The sequence below is a fragment of the Notolabrus celidotus genome, chromosome 18 (assembly GCF_009762535.1).
Source record: "Notolabrus celidotus isolate fNotCel1 chromosome 18, fNotCel1.pri, whole genome shotgun sequence".
Taxonomy (NCBI): Eukaryota; Metazoa; Chordata; class Actinopteri; order Labriformes; family Labridae; genus Notolabrus; species Notolabrus celidotus.
In genome coordinates, this window is record NC_048289.1 from 19,338,897 (window position 1) to 19,356,943 (window position 18,047).

The following is an 18,047-nucleotide window of genomic DNA, read 5'->3' on the forward strand; positions in this document are numbered from 1 at the left end:
TTCCACTTTCGTCCTCCACGTTTGCTCTGCCTTTAGGGGTCACAGAAATGTTTTCATTCAACACTCTTATCAGCTGTGGGGACTTTCACTGGGAAAAGAAAGTAGCTGAGATGTTGCCAACAAGGTGCAAGTGTGACTGTAAGAAATGTGCTGACACCGCACAGAGTGAGCTGCCACTAACGTCTACCTGTAGTCGCATTCCTGGAGGATGATGAGGGAGCGCCGGGAAGAATCTTTGCCGAGATTTGCTCTCTGGAGTCAGCAGGGAGTCACTCATCTTCATGTCTCTCTCAGAAAATAACTGCCTCCCTAATAAAGTCACTTTTACTCAATATGTTTTTTATCAGTTTTACTCAGTGTTCTATTCTATTTTTAATTTTCACATCTCTATTTTCAACTTTTCTCCCTCTCCACAGTGGTTCCAACATCGCTCTTTTTCCTGTTTGTTCTGGCTCATCTTGCAGTCATCTCCTACCCTCTCTTTCCACCCCTCCTTTCCTGCTACTTTCTTCCTCTTCTTCCATCCTTCCTTCCCTCTGGCAGCCCAGGTCGGTGCGGTGCAGGTTGCGGGAGCCAAGGATACATGTGGTACAGGGTGGGAGGTGGGGGACCTGGGGTTTGGGCCCTCTGGCAAAGACAACAAGTCCTGCAGTTGCCTGATGTCTGCCTCTACCCACAGATCTGTTCCCCAAGATACTTCACACTTTCTCCCAAAATACATCACTGAATCATTGCTTCACTGTGTTCCGCTTTCTCTATCCACAGCCACTCACAAAACATCAGGATTTTCTCTTTAACCTGAAACTGGAACCTACTGACATTTTAGTACAGTTGGGTGTCTAAAATTAGCAGAGTCTGTCTAAGAAGGAGGAGAGGATGTTTTTCTTATGTTTTAATTTATGGCTCAAAAAATACCTTCGGTAACTATCCACGACCAAAAATTAAACCTATTCTGTAACTTTTATACTTTTAAAATAAATCTCATTAACATATAGGATGTCATACTTCCTTTTATTCGTTACATCTAGCATAGACAAATAAATCTTTTTTAGAGTCCGAGTGGGGTCTGTAGTCCTCAGTGTTCATATTTGGAGTCAAATCCAAGTGCCAAAAGAAGAACTGAGGTGAGTCCCCTTTACCTGAGTCGTAACCAAATAATCTTACTGTTTATTGTAACAAAGATCGCTGATTTACTCCAAACTATTCACGTTACGAACCCGGACTGATTATGAGGGACATTTTGGATGAGTAGGGTGCGTGTATGGAGATTTAAATGATCAATGAAGTTACAGCACTGTGTGTTGTGCGTAACGTGAACCGCATCTCTCTGAATGGTGAGACACCTGTCAATTCTGCTGTGGCTGCATCACTGCAACTGTCCAATGCACTCAAAAATATCTTTAGCTCCTCTGCTAAAACTAACCAAAAATCTTGGACCCCAGGGGTTGAGTCACTTTAGTTGCTAACATTACCGTTAGCTTGCTAACAGTAACATAATCAACAGTGTTAGTAAGCTAACTATAGCGTCTCACTTGCTTTGCTGGGTGCATCCTTGACAGATATCTGCCTAACTTTGAGGTTGTATCTGTTCTTTTACATACCGAACATTTGGCACCCATAGACTGTATAATATATGGATGTAGTATCCGTGGCATCACCCATCTGTTCCTGAGCGCTGTTTTGAAGCCAATCGACGGTGGCAGCCATATTGGAAATGTGGAACTCAACCAGGCAGTGTGATGTAAAGAGGCGGGGTTTGAGCCTCTTAGCCAACAGCTATGTGTTCCCGACAAGGAGTCCAGTCAGTCATGTCCTTATTTGGGCAAAAACTTGTAATCTTAATATCTTCTGAACCATCGCATTAGAAAAAAATTCACCGTCCGTACAGTGTGCTGATAGAGAAATTAGCTTCGTAGAGCCAAGCCGTTTTTTGAACCAGGCTGTAAACATGTTTATTAATGCTGCAAAGATCGTCTTTTTTGAATTGGTGTGTATGTAGCAAGCTAGCATGTGAGAGCGGATGATGGTGAACACGTGCCAGCGCTTACTCCTAACAGAATTAGTGAGGGCTTTGTAAAAAAAATATTTAAGAAAGCTCTCAAAAGCAAATAAACGGAGTCCTCGGTCCATCTACTGAGTCCTATTGCAGTCAATGCTTGAGTCTGAGTCTAAGTTTGAGTCATAAGTCCTCGAGTTGAAATAAAAAATTAGGACTCAAGTCGAACACAAGTCTGCTCCCTGGACTACAACACTGACTATAAAACTTACAGCTCATAAATATATTTTTTATAGGCATTCAGGCGACCCTGTGTTTAATAGCGTGGTCACTTTAAGAAAGGATGCAGGGCAGAGAGCATTAAAGCTAAGCCAAGTTTCTGTTTGGTTGTCCCTAAATACATGTACTTTGAATACTAATGATTAATGCACAAAAAGTGCAAAGATGATGGACAGTGAGGGAAAGATATGTTGATCTGATCAATCGATACAGTAGATGTATAATTAAGTAATTTACGTGCAAAAATATCTTATTCGGGAAAAATATATATTTTCTGCGTAGGTACAGCTTGTTTATTTTCTCCCCTAAAATTAAGATTTACAGCTCTTAAATTACCAATATGAACAAAATGATTGTTTTAAGATTATTAAAGGCTTAATTAAAGGGACTTTTTCATCTCTGCCATCTTGATCTGTCTGAACCTAACAGGAGAACTGTTAAATCACATTCTTCAATCCACTCAGTGGTTCAGAGTGTAAAGCATACAGCTTTGACCCAGCGCTGAAACCTTCCATTGACTTCTATTTGTACCATAAAAGAAAAACAAAAGGCCACACCCCCTGCCGAGCACAGAGCTTTGTGTTTTGTTTTTTTTATGTGCTCTGTGTGTAGATTGGTGTGTGTGTTTTTTTGTTCCTGTTGTGGCATTTATGCTAAAACTATACCTCTTTCACCTTCCATCTATTTAATGTAAAAGAGCAGTTAACCAGTCCTTTCTATCCCGCATCTTTACATCTTGATCTCTTTCTACTTTTCTTTTGCCCAACAAACGGTCTTTTAAGCCCTCTAAGTGTGTGTATGTGTTTGTGTGCAAGTGGTGGGGGGGTTCAGCAAAGAAGACTCATGGGAAAGAAGGAGTAGAAAGAGAGAGAGAGAGCAAGTAAAAGAAAGAGAGAGAGCAGGTACTCTCAGTAGACACCGTGGACCGTTTTGAAAGGAGATGTTTGATTTTCCTTTGAAATCGCCTGTGCAAGGCCTTCTGCCATGTTGTGGTCTTTAAGCATTCTGCGTTCTGGGTGCCCCTTCCTGTGTTTGGTTTTTTTCTGTGTCTGCCTACCTGTCTGTTTGGCTGGCTGGATGTAAGGAGGGGCAGTGTTAAGGATTGAGGAGGACTCTTTGAAGGGAAGTGGAAAAGAGTGCTGAGAAGTGAAGGAGGGAAGGTGAGGACAGATGGCAGCTGGCACAGTGAACCCCATTCAGGCAGGAGAAGAAAATAATAGGGAAAGATATTTTTTACCGATTATAGGTGCCCACAAAAACACTGATTTCATATCATTAGATGTGGAATAAAGTGCTCAACATTTTACCATCTTTTTGAGCTTTTGAAATCCCCAATTATTGAATAAAGTGCCTTACTTGAATGCATAACAAAATAAATATTCAAGCCTTACAGTCCAAAGTCAGACCAGGATTTTAGGAAATCTTTTTAGATGATAAACATTATTTACAAAGGCCATAGATAGCATGAAATGATACCAATGTAGTGGCTTTGACACAGTCAGCTTTAATTTCAGATTTGCTGCCTATAAGGGCCTGTGTCCACCAACAGCTCTATCAGTGGAAACAGGCCCTACTAGGCAGATGTTATGTAAAAAATAAATAAATAAATAAATAAATAAATAATAATAATAATAATAATAATAATAATAATAATAATAATAATTATTATTTATATAGCGCTTTTTTAATACTCAAAGTCGCTTTACATAAGATAAAAATAAATATAAAACATAAATAAAACAGAACAAGGACAGAGGTGGGGCAGGGGTAGAGGTCATGTGTTGTATGCTTTTTTGAACAGGTAGGGCAAGTTTGATCAGCTTAAACTTCAATCTGTTTAATTTTTAAGTCTATTAGGTCCCAAGCATTGAACAGCATTTGTACAACAGACACTTGTCCAATCACAAAACTTGGTACACTTGAGCCCAGTGGAGAAATTAGAAGTTTAATAAAGATTTTTGGGGGTGTGGCTTAATAGCTCAGTGGCGCCTCCTACAACATTTTTAAAGTTCGCACAGTAAATCAGAATTTCTGAAAGTTGGTAGGCTTGTGTTTCATGCTAAGACATTTTTAAAAGTCTGACTGGCATCTAAAATGTTTGGTAAATGCAAGCTTATTCCTAGCCATTTCAATGTGTTCTTCAGAGATGTACTCCTCTGATGATAATCTTAACTATTTCAAGTTTGGTAATGCACTAAAAAAGACCTTAAGGATAAAAAGCTATTTTTTTTCTGGCATGTCTGTGACAGCTCCTCAAATTTTGACACCTGAAAACCAGTGTGGGTTTTTTCAGCCATTTCCTGCGGTCACACTTGGATTAACACCTCTTGCGGGGTAAATTTAATCCAAATCAAAACATTTCGTACCATTCGAAGAAACTTTCAGGATAAAATGTTCTTTAGCTGGTGTACTTCTGTCAGAGCACCACCTATTGGTAAGAGGTAACAAGCCTTGGCTGACACTATTCAGTAATATAACATAAAATGTACAGTGTTTTGTCACTTCATGGTGTGTGCAAAACATGACAATTGAAGACAGTGAGGCTGCAATACACTGTACTTGCACCACAAAATGACATACAGCAAACTCCAACATGCACCATGCTCAGATGTGCACAAAGGTATGAGGGCCTGTTCAGTGCTGCTGGTAGTCCCTGTTTTCTCCTATTTCATTAACTCCTTTAATGTATTAGATTTTTAATATATAATCTCTGTTTTTGTAGGTAGATTATTGTAAATGCAGACATTCTGATACAATACAATTGACTTCTGATACAACTGCTACAACTCCTGTAAATAGAGTACCTTGTAAGTTAAATCCTGCTGACTTACTTCACAAATGCATGCCCCAAAAAAGCGCATGTGCCAGGAGTGAAAACTTGTTTCTGGGTGTTTACTTGGCAGACCAAGCAGAAAGTGGTGGAGTGTTGTCAACATTGCTAAGCAGCTGTAACACCTTTACGGTCTCACAAACACTTGTTAGAATAGACAGATGAGTGTGTGCAGGTGGCATGTGTGAGTGTGTGCCCACCCTTTCTCTGGCTCTCTGGATCTTCTCACGGTCACTGTGCAGGTTGGCAAGAATCTCCTGACCCACTTGTTCTGTAAAGAGAAGGAGATGCAGAGTGAGGAAATGTGTGTTTGACACTTAGGAAAAATGGTTGAGGTCGTACACTTGCAGAAATATACAACCTCTTATTATTAGGACAGCCACTAACCAGTTTTTTTAGAGTGTAAATATTTAAATTATTTCACGTAGTTTCATTCACTGAGTCTTTTTTTTTTATGAAAAGCTTTATGCATGCAGACATTGTGCAAAATCTTGTAGCTGTCACTGTAACATTGTCCAGAGGGAGTTTGAGATGGTGGAATATTGTTGCTATGGGAAGAGTGCTTTTTTTAAACCTCCTTAAAATGCTGTAGTAAATAGTCATGAAGTTGTAGGAGACAATACCCCAGCATCCAGCCTGTCAGCGGGGTCCACTTAGCCAATGTAATATTCATTAAGCCAGTCTTTTTTAAATGCCTCTCGTCAGTTGTTGATGTAAACACATTAACACGCTGTTATAAAACATCCCCGACAAGGCACCTGACAAGCTTGTCAGTGGTCACTGTCATTTTCCTGTCCCTTGGGTTGAAGACGACAAAAGAAGAAAAAAACAAGAAGATGAGCCAAATAAGCTGCCCCTTTCTACTTAATAAAACAATGCTGCCATCAATGTAACCATACTGGTAGAGTATTAGTGTTTAAAAATGAGGGAGGCAGACGATGAATCAGGAAAAAAAGGAAAAGAAGTGAAGAATCTTTGCATGGATCAAAGACAGGCTTTCAAGCACACCAAACAAATCCGGAATAAACAACGCAGTTGCTGACTGTATTACACTACACAGGTGCCGCACACCAAAGGGCCCACGTGCTGAGCGCCTGTTTGGGGGGGTGGGGGGGGTGGGGAGCAGTGCAAAAATGGGCTACATCTGGCAGCAAAACAAGAGAGAGAAAGAGAGAAAGAGAGACAAGGAAAGGGGAACAGGGAAAAGAAGAAAAAAGCAAAAGCACTGTCAAATGAACGACATTCGTCTCCCATTCATCCCGTCCCTTTTTTTCCCCCCTCTTATACTGTAACTGACTCAAATGTGTCTCTTCCTGCCTTCATTAATTTCTAATCTGGGACGAGACATATTGAAGGATACTCAGATTAAACAGTGCAGTCAGACAGTCACATGTGACAAATAGGGCAGATTAAAAGACTGAGTGCAGGTATTAATAACCGTAAAAACACAAGCCCTCCCCCGTCGCCATCGGAGTGAGAACAAGAGATAAACAGGAAGGGAGTTGTAGCGGAAATCTTCTGTTAAAGAGACAAATAAGCACATCTATCCATCTCTGTCAGGGTTGTGTGTTTTTTTCTAAAACAAATGAGTGTGACAGGGACTGCAGCAGAGGGTTGTTTGTTTGTTTTTTGATGGCAAGTGCATTATTGGAAAGGTTTGTAATGTGTAAAAAGATAGATGAGGTAGTCAGAGAAAAGGCCTCCAATGATAGCTCAGCGGTAGTACTGAGCAATCATTACATCCACTCAGTGAGGATTTTTCTTACAAGACAGCTGTGTGGATTTTGAACAGGACAGCACACTGCTGTGGCTGTCCAGAGAATACAATGACACCGTTGGTTTCCGTAGTATAATGTGATTTTTTTTTCAGAGATTTCACAGAATAACCACAGTTACTTATTTTTTTTCCCCTTACTTGGACAGATCTATACAAACAACCTGCATTTATAGGAAAACCTCCATACAAAAGTGCATATTAAACAAAGCTGACATTATAAAGTTTGTATTACTGGTTTAAAAAAAAAGTCTTGAGACATTACAGACACCACATCTGCCCCTGCAAAATTTTAAATATATCTTCAGAATGATTATTGCAATTACTGGGATAACTTGAGCTGGCAAAGTTTTAGCTAAGGTAATCGTTTCTTTGGGCTGCGTGGGCATTCTCAGTGTTTACGCCCTAACATTGAGCCATCGGAGAAATACACAAGTCATCCCTAGGGAATGTTTAGTGTTTGCAGTCTTTATTCTATATCACTCATTATCTGACATGTATCTACAATTACATTCATCTTGTTTGAGTCCTGTTGTCCAGTCAAACGTGACAGACTTCATTAGTTACTGGGAGAAAGAACGGTTTTGGGAACAACAACAAATACTTGGTTAAATCAAAATATTGAAGGATAATTAAAGACTCTCCAAGATTGTAAATTTGTAAATTTACTTATTTAGTTGTGTCTATACGTTGTAATATATGCTTATTTTTACTTCTTTAATTTTAATTGCTAATAACTTTAATTGCTAATTTATATGCTCACGTTTGCTTTACACTGTTTTGCACTGTCTACTTTGCTGCTGTAACACTTAAATTCCCCCCCATTGTGGGACGAATAAAGGATATCTTATCTTATCTCTCAGTGGGTAGAGTCGGTTGTCTATCAATTGGTGGTTCGATCCCAGCTCTGGCAGTCACATGCCGAAGTGTCCTTGAGCAAGACACTGAACCCCAAATTGCTCCCTCTGTTGTTCAGAGGTGTGTGAATGTGAATGAATGAGATCAACTAATACTGATGGTCCCTCACTACATTAGCAACCTCTACCATCAGTGAGTGAATGGGTGAACGTGACGAGTAGTGTAAAAGCGCTTTGAGTGGTCAGAAAGACTAGAAAAGCGCTATCTAAGTACAAGTCCATTTACCATCATCATCTTCCCTGTTATCATCACACTCATTCATTTGAAAACAATCACGTTTCAATCCTAGAACTGTTGATGCCTCATGAACATATACGGTAAACTTATCCCTGTAGTAAAAATATTGTGGAAAACTTTCTGTATAGAAGTGCATGTGATTTGGGAATATGAACAAATTACATATTCATGCCCAAACATCATTTCAAACTGCTAAAACATAAAAGAAAAATACAACTTATGACCAGGACAAAAGTGTGTGTTATTTTTTTCTGATCAAAAGTGTACCACTGATGCACAAAAACAAAGCAGGAGAGAGGAAATCATTTATGGTTACTACCCCCGACTTGTTGCTCGTTAGCGTATAAAATATTCCCCTCCTGTTTAAACAGCTATTAACAATTTAAATAACCCTAGCCCAGAGGCCTTGCTCTGACTCACTTGTTAAAGATCCCCATCCCCCAAGGTCCATTTAACAAGCCCATTATTCCATTACATTACACTCACACCAGCAGCACCAGAGAGCCTTAATTCAACTCAAACTAATGTAAATGCAAAACAGAATTAGTACAGAAAAGTTGAGGGCAAAAATTAGGTCGAGGGGGAAATAAAGACTAGATCAGGGAATTAGGAAGACGTTAGAGTACAGCTCTATTTTATTGTAGCTGAACACTGCACTGTTTTGCTAATGATGATGAGGTGGATGGAAAATATATTAACTGCACAATTTACTTTACTAGTGCTTTGAATGTAATTGTAACATTAAAATGAAGTCAATAAAACAAACGGAAGAGTCTTGAAAGCTCCTGTAAAGAACTTTAACGTTTGCATAGATTTTGGCGCCCCCTGTGGACAAAGTGGTACCACTAGTCCCTTTGCTAATTATGTTGTGTACATGTACAAGTATTGTTTTGTTTTAAACATAGACTATATAAAATATGGACGTAGGATCCATGATGTCACCCATCTGTTTCTGAAGCACTGTTTTGAGGCCAATTGTTGACGGTGGCCATATTGCTGCTGTCAAGTGATTGTGACGTAGAGAGGCGGGCTTTGAGCCTCCTAGCCAAGACCTACAGTGTTCCCGCAGTCAGCTGTGCCTCACATTGGAAGACTCGTAATCTCAATATCTTCAAAATTGCCGCGTTAGAGAAAAGTTCACCCTGTGTACAGTGTGTGTCGATCGAGAAATAAGCTATCCAGACTACACTCGTCTTTTGAACTAGGCTGTAAACATGTTTACTCCTGCTGTAAAGATCGTCTTTTTTTAATTGGTGTGTATTTGGTTTCCGGTTCTTCCGGAGCCAGCCTCAAGCGGATCCTCAATGAACTGCAGTTTTTAGCACTTACGAATTGGACTCCGAATAATTTTTAGACCAGAGGTTACCGCTTGGTTTTAAATCTCATCATGCTTTCCGATCTTAGCCAAATGCATCAGTCACTGAGAGTTGAAAGTTAAGCTAGTTGCTACATCTGACACCTACCGTAAAATTTGAGGTATAAAATGCAATTATCTCTGATTTGAGACAAATGACCAGAGGAGAAGGGTGTCGCTAGTCTTGGAAGATTGGTTGTTGGCAGTGGGTCCATCTATACCCCCGTCCTCAACTACCGTATGATAAGCTGGCAGTGTAGTGATAATATGGTACTAGAAAGAGCTGCCCAGCTGCATAGAAACTGCACATTGCTGAATGCAATGGAAGTGTTCACACAGGAATACACTAAAAGCAGATTGTGTCTTACTGTACCAGTGTGCCTCATATTTCAGCTTTAAGGACACCTCTGGCAGCAGTTTTGGGAATCAGTAACTACATTATTGAAATAATCAATATTGCTGCTGATTATCATATCTGCTTTTATAGGTCATAATTAGACATTTGTATTCATTTCATTTTGAGCCATAACCAGCTCAAACCCCCAACAGGAGCTTTAAGTAAATTATTTTTGTCTGCTATGGCTGCCTTTCTTGTTAAATTTGATAAGTTAAATGTTTATCCTTGAATTATGGTTGAAAAATATAAGCATTTTGAAGACCTCAGCTTGGACTTTAGGTTTTTTTTTTTAATTTTCCTTCTTTCTTTTTTCTTATCCTGGCATTTTTCCATAAATAAATAGAAGAAAAGGGGAAACAAAATGCCAAATAAATCAATAAAGATTAAACAACAAGTTTTGCCCTTATACTATTGAATTCTTCCTGTATCAAAATAGTTCACTTCTTTTCTTTGTAAAGAAAAGGCTGGAATAATCATTCAAAGTTCTGTGTGAAATATAAATATCATAAACTGTCAAGCCCGGCAAGGGAAAGTACAGCTCATAACTCCAACACCTCCGGCCTCATCCAAGCCTCCAGCTTTCTCCAGTGTGTGGACACATTTAATTGGAGGCATCATCTATTTTACAGCAGCTGTTTCAGAGCAGTTACACATTGTCTGAAGGCTCTGTCTCCTTTTTCTGTGTCGCAGTTTTTTTTTTTTTGCCTTGCTCCTTCCGTCCCCAGAGCTGAAAGGGTACAAGACCTGACAGTGGTGCTGCTCTGAGGGCTCAGCTCGGCTCCTTTTCATTAAGCAGTTGAGACCACTTTTTGAAGGTTACCACACACACTTGTATCCAGAGACAAGCCACACACTCCAACAAACGCGGTATGGAAACCCATGGGATGGCTGGATGGGAAGTGAGGAGGAGCCTGGTAAATGTTAGACCATCCATTTTCTCTCTCCCTATCGCTCACACACACACATGCACACACAGACAGACACACACTCAGTGCTGAAGTCAACTTATCTGCCTGTGACTCCCAGGTGAATAAAGTTACCTGTCTTTGTACACTTCCAGAGAAGCTTTTTTTTTTAAGGACTTCTCAAGTCTACAACCGCCTGGTGACACACTTTCATCACCTCCATCAAAGTTGTACCCACACTGGGATGTATTTGTAATGCTGAGCCCACAGGCCATGAGGCTAGCGCCTTCACACTGAGATAGAGCTACGAAATAAAGAGGTGCCAAGTGCTGGGTCACAGGGGGGGCAGGTAGCATCTGGGGGGTTCAGCTATGTTATGACAGGTAACTTATAATAATAACAAACTCTACTGCATGTTGATCCAGATCTGTTACTATGTTGGATGGGCAGGAAATAAAAGTCAAAGAGATTCCTAGTGTTTCGAAACCAGGTGGAGATGTTCTGACATTATTTGTGTCTTTCCGATACAGATTTTGTTACCTGTTAAAAGAGTAACCCTCCAATATTAGACAGATCAAATAAAAATACATACTACTGGTGGAAAAAACACAGGTCGCTGATTTAAACTAGGAGGCTGACTAAGTTACAGTTTCAGATAAGTTCATTGACAAATCATCAAATTATTGATACCAATACCAATACCAAATTTTGGCAGTAACAGGCCCTGATACCGAAGAGAGTAGATACCCAACCTGAACCCATTGGGGCTTGTTGGAGCCCAACGAGTGAGGCAGGGGTTTGCACAACATTGTATAAATTTTGTTCCGGTTTTGGTAATTTTAACCGAACAATGGGCAGTCAACATTTCACTTTGAACTACTTACTAGGATGGGCTTACCTATAGCTAATTTGGTGCAGGGTGTGGAGGTTTGGCAGTTTAGGACTACAGCAGAAATTAGGACTGGTACTTCCGGAGCCAGCCTCAAGTGGATCCTCGATGAACTGCAGTTTTTAACACTTCCGCATTGGACTCATATTTTTAGACTGGAGGTTGCCGCTTGGTTTGGACAGGAACATTTAGCTACACTCCAATACTGATACTAGTAAATGTATTAGAACAGTTCTACCAACATTGGAGCATGTATTGGCCACCGTTTCTGCTTGGGTACCAACAAGTTTCCCATCCAATATACCAATCTAAAATCATAATTTAGCAGTTCTCTCTAAAAACTGACCTTTTATGCAACTGTAGGAAATTAAGACACTATAGTGCTAGCAAGAAAGTGTGATGTTATCAATTCCAGTAAAAGTCAACAATTATAGTTATAGTGTGTATGTTTGGTATTGGAGGGGAACTCAGTATCAGCCAATACAAAAGGTAAGGAATCAGAATCTGTATGGGGGTATCCATTTATCCAGTTATGACAAATACACTGTCTTCAATATAGGTATATTTCCTTGGGTATTTATTTAACACAGATTCCTCTCTAATAGCATAATGGATGGGTAGTTTTGGACTTAAAGCACTGTCCCGATCTTGCAAGAGTCCAAGTATCTTAAAAAACACAGGTGCTATTCTGGGCAAGGAGAAGTACAACCATAACAGTACATCCTGACTTAGCCTGTACACCGGTGCTTCCTTTTGCATGTGTATGAGCGGTGGTGGGCAGTCAGGGTGGATTTCTGGGGCCTTTCTTCACTCCGCCAGTCTCTGTTTTATTCATCGCCTGCGCCCTGACCCTGCACAGCTCCTGTTCTGACAAATCACTTCTGATTAAGACAGATCTCTGTTAGTCAGCCACTCAACTTGGCCTATTCATCATTCCATAGAAAATATCCCTCTCTCCTACCCCCCAGTCCCCCCCCCCTTCCTCCTCCTCCTGGCTCGTTTGCCTGTCCGTCAGACCAAAGCAAGGCGAAAGAAATTTCCGTCGCTGTTTTAAATGGCTGATTATAGACAATTGGTGGATGGAGAGACGTAAGAGCGTCTTATGGGTGATAAGACGCAGGTTTAATGGGTATAAATGACCGGGTCTGTAGGAGAGCAGCTGGTAATAGAACCATTTGTTTAAAGCTGAGCCGGGGTGGAGAGAATTGAAAGCTGCATTTTCCTTCCATTTGAGCTCCCCCTCCCCTTTTCCCTTCACCTCAGCCTCAAAGTCAAATTCTCAGATCAGCAGATTTACATTTCTTTTAAACTGCAAAGTCCCCTTCACCCTCATTCAATGAGAATTGATGAGGCTTGGTAAAGAACAGTTTGTTTTACATTTATGAAATTACCCTTACCTACATATCCCTGTGGACACAGCTGCACACACTTAAAAACAGCCTCTCCTATATTACATTACTTTCCATGAGTTAGGAAAAATGAAAAGAAAATATTTGTGGAAAGTTTAATTACAAGTACGGTTAGACGTCTTAAAGCATTCATATGCAAAGTTACACTATAATAAACAGCAAACTCCGCATGCAGTGCCAAGGAATTCTGACAGCCATAAAGCTATTGTGTTAAAATTTCTAACAAACCAGATTAAATTAACCTGAACGAGAACCCGAGGGCTGAGAAGCGGGAGGGGTGAGCACAGAATGAGGGTTCCTACAAGCAAATTGCCTGGACTTAATCAAGCAGTCTTACTGAACCATCCAAATGAAAACTAATGGACTTGTGTGCTTGCTGTGATTGCCCCACATGCAACAATGTGCGGGCAGCAGCCCTGCTTTCTGAGGTCCTCAATTAAAACCCAGGAAATTTCTACAGACGACTGGTCAGACCATACACCTTCTTCTTCTGTGTGTATCCTGATTGGTCAATTGTTCAGCTCAATCAGAGCGGACTTATTAATTCCATTTCCAGTGCTGGGAACATGATTTTTTATGTGTTGATTAAACTTGGTGAAAATTGTAAAAAATGTATGAAGTGAAGAATTAAAACTCATATTGGAATGAGCTAATTTGTGTATGCATTATTCATAGTACTGACATTTGTGTCACACAATTGTGCCGGCCACATTGCAGCTGAAATATAACAAAATAAAAGCACATGAATAGAAATAAAAAACACTAGTACATCAAACTTTATTCAGCTATAGTCAACCTAATTATAAAAACAATAGTTTAAGTGCTATAGTATGGTACTTAAATAATTAGATTTTATTAAGAAGTGTATAAATAATAAGAAATCCGGTAATGATTGCCACTGTAATAACTTAATGGCTATATCTAAGCTAAAGGTCAAAGTAGAGGCTCTTTCTGTTAGAAGAGGGAAAAAATGGGCAAATTTGAGCTCATCCAGTGATGTAAAAACCAGGCAGATTAGGAGAAAACAACATGTCAGCTGGTCCTAATCAAACACAACATCTGATTTAACAACCCCCAGTGGAACTGACGGAGGAGAAAGTTTGCCAGTTTGTCAGGAATGGACTCAAGGAGGGATGTACGGAGGAGGAGGGAGGAGGAAGAAAGCGAAAACTTGACGTTCCTCTGGTTCGTTTTCAACAGTTTAGGAGCGTTAATCATCACATTACTGTTGATTAAAGGCTTTCACGTCTCTAATCAGAACGTTGACAGGCAGATCAAAGAGCGAAACACAAATTTCTTGCCTTTTAATTATCTGTACAACACCACACCTCGGGCAGCTCTTCCCCTGCCTATCTCCTCAAACTCAGCGAAAGACTGCGTAAGGAAGATCTAACACTCCACAACAGTTCATTATCCAATAAAATGGGAGATTTAGGGGGGAGAGAAAACACACACACACACGTATAATTACACACACCCGCACACAAAGCTTTAAGGCTTTATGATTAGTGAAGACCTGGGGGAGGCCTGCAGTCTTCTTTATTAACATGTCCCGAATTGGAACACCTTAATTATGTTTGTCAAAATCGGACTTGGCGTCAAGCTCATTTGCATGTTTTGACAAGGCCTGTTGGGAGCCCCCCCACCCCTCTGTGTTTTTCTTCAGAGCGGTAGGAGTATTTAGCGCTTTTCAACACCTACTGATAATAGGGTTTTGTTGCTAAATGAATGAAATAACTTGTTAAATGTGCTTGTTGGATTCGCCCACCCAGCCCCTACTGTTTGTGAGTTAAAGTTAGAACTGATGAAAACATCGAGTGAAGTGCACACAAAGGAGCCTCTACAGTGTCTCGATCAATGCTTGATCACTGCGCCTGTTCAGAACTGATGAGGATGTGACGCCTCGCACAGCCTGACTGTTCCGGCCCAGCTGTTCCCTGTCAAGTGGTTTGCACATGAAAAATCGGTACTACTTTTAGAAAATATTTGGCATCGCTTTGGAGGTTCTCACATGTTCCTTAGCACATTCTTCACCACAACAGATTGCTACCTGACTCAAGATCACATCTTATTTGAATATAAGAAAGCAACAGACCGCTCCCTCCCTCCCCCCCATTAGCTGCTAACTAAATGAATCCTCGTTACGTCGATGATATGTAAAACAAGTATGGTCGAAAACAAACAAACAATCTGTGGGGACACGGGACTGTCGGCAGCAATTTAGCATCGGAGGAAAAGGAGGGCATGAAAGCGAGACTTCAAACATTAGCCTGAATGGAAGGCGCAGGCCATTAGAAGTGGTTGCACTGACAGGATCTGACAGTTGGAAACACTTAAAGATTATTTTCTTCAAACTTTGAATTCATTAATACTCATGAGCTGGGGAAGGGCTCCAAAAAACAGAGCAAAAAAAAGGAGGGAGAGAACTGGGCTCAGTGCTGAAACTGGCTGAGGAGTGACAGGTTGCAACACCGAGGGCCAGTTCAGTGTCTGTGAATGAAACAAGTTTTCATGCTTCTAATCAGCATTGTTACTAGTTTCCTGGTTACATCTGTTCTGCTTCATCTCTTCTCAATGAAATGTAATTTTGGAGCAAAAGGCCCTATTCTTAACACTTCTCCTTTAAAATGCAGCACATTATCAATGAACGCAAATCAATGACTGATAATTTTCCAAGAGAAGAAAAGCTCAGTGTAAACGGAGCTAATCTAACAAGAACATCTTGTGTATGTTTTGTTTATCCTGGTCTGGTAGTTCCAAAAGGTCTTTTGTTAGTCTTGGGAATGGTTGTTTTTTAAAGCATGAGAACCATTGGAGCGTCTGACTGGACCAAACCTGGTTACTACACTTGGGAATCAAAAATACCAAAAAAGGGGGCAGAGTATTGGCAAAGACCTCACGATACAATAGGTATCAAAACACATGGATCAGGATGTGATGTGAAGATTTTCATGGGATATTTTTCTATGTCAGTCATTGTGCAGTTGTGCAAAGCTCATAGACAGTCCACAGAACTCATTAGAAGAAAATGTAGTGTTCAGGTGTCATGCTGTTTATCCGGTGGTCTATGTCGGTCTGCAACAGACACAAATGTAAGTTGTACATCTTAACCCTCCTGTTAAGTTCATTTCTCTGGAACAGCAATAATGTTCCTGGGTCAATTTGACCCGGGGCATATTTAATTATCCAAAAGTGTCAGAATCCCCCAAAAAATCCCAATAGCCTACACGTTCTTTTTAACCTACTTTTTAACTCCATTACTAACCATTCAAATCAAGATTTACCCCATTGGTGTTCTTTAATTCTCACAGATCATGGTTCAATGAGGATAACTCACTCGTTTTTCATTTAAATTAATGTTAAAACTTTTTTTAATGTACATTGGAAAGCCCTAAATATAAATACAATAGTTTTACATGACATAGATTTTATTTTATTTTACATCTTGAATTATTAATTTTTTTGTATGAAGTGAGGTTGATAAATTAACACGACACCTCTTCTGTCACATGCTGCCCAGATTTTTATGCTGCATTTAGCTGGTTTTGAAGGCATATATTGCCTAAAATAGACTTTAAAATGGGTCAATTTGACCCGCAACATAACAGGAGGGTTAATGAGACACCAAGATGACTTTATAAAACATTTGTCTATGTTGCAGCTGTGTGAGAGCTGCGGGTGTGACAAAGAGCAGAGCAAAGACACACACACAGCAATTAGTTTTAAGAGCAACTTGCATACAAACAAACTTGAGCTCCTTTTTGTGTTTTTGTGCGTAGCTTTGAATGTGCTTAGCAGTTCTGTAGAGTGTAACTGCTGTAAAAATTTTAAGAATTGTATCGTATTACCAGAGGTGTCAAGTAACAAAGTACAAATACATTGTTACCTTACTTAAGTTAAAATTTCAGGTATCTATACTTTACTAGAGTAATTATATTTCAGACGACTTTTGACTTCTACTCCTTACATTTTCACGCAATTATCTGTACTTTCTACTGCTTACATTTTAGAAATAGCCTTGTTACTCCTATTTAATTTCGGCTTGTTTTAATTAAAAAGCCAAGTTTCTTACTCGTTACATTTATGCGCATGTTGTGATAGTGTCTTAATAAAGTAATCAAACATTTTGGCTAGCCTAGATTAGTTTGAAGCAATCTAGCCTTTGTGTTGAGTAAGACCATTTTGGTCAACACCAGCAGTTCCGGGTCTTGGATATGTGTGGGTGCTTGATGCTTGGATGTACATAATTCCAATAAAGGCAACATGTCTGTGAAGTTTGACTATATGCACCATTACAATACTTAAAGGAAACTAGTCATCATATCTTCAGCTCCATGAAACACGTTAATGCTCAGTAGTACACATATATGTTCTTTAATGTATTTGTATTGTACTAAAATCATCCCACCCATCCTGCAACAGCTCCACTGGCTCCCCATCACAGACTGGATCAACTACAAAATACTTCTCCTCACCTTCAAATCCATACACAACCACGCTCCTCCATATCTCTCTGACCTCCTCCACACTGCCACACCCGTCCGCTCCCTCAGATCCTCCTCCTCCATCCACCTCACTGTCCCCCCTGCTCGCCTTGTTACCATGGGGAGCAGAGCCTTCAGCCGCTCTGCTCTCCAGCTCTGGAACTCTTTCCCACATGACCTCCGTAATACTGACTCACTCCCACATTTTAAATCCAAACTCAAAACTCATCTGTTTAAACTGGTTTACTCCATCTGACCACAACTCCACTGTCCATTCACTTAAAACTTTTTAATTGTATTTTATTTAAACTCTGTTTGTTTTAATGTTGTAAGGTGACCTTGAGTGTCAAGAAAGGCGGCTATAAATAAAATGCATTAATATCATTGTTATAAAATGCCTTCATTTTCAATGGGCATGAACGCGGCTGAAACAGGTGCAACCCAAATATTTCAACATTAACATATTAATATTACATGATAGTCATTATGACCTCTAGAAACATGCCTAAGTTTTTGCCCTTAATGGCATTTTTTCCCCTTACATTACTTTTACTTTTATACTTTAAGTAGTTTTG

The 18,047-nt window shown here is 39.9% G+C and overlaps 1 protein-coding gene across 4 annotated transcripts in view; it reads right to left on the reverse strand.

Annotated features, from left to right (window-relative positions):
- The window catches only part of vti1a (vesicle transport through interaction with t-SNAREs 1A), a 158,367-nt gene that overhangs the window by 50,798 nt on the left and 89,522 nt on the right, over positions 1-18,047 (reverse strand). For all 4 annotated transcript variants that reach the window (XR_004634707.1, XM_034707643.1, XM_034707645.1 and 1 more), the window contains exon 6: positions 5,306-5,376. Coding sequence is in view for 3 of the 4 variants with exons in the window: in XM_034707643.1 (XP_034563534.1) it covers positions 5,306-5,376 (71 nt within the window). In the remaining variant the exon portion in view is untranslated. The remainder of the gene's footprint in view (positions 1-5,305; positions 5,377-18,047) is intronic.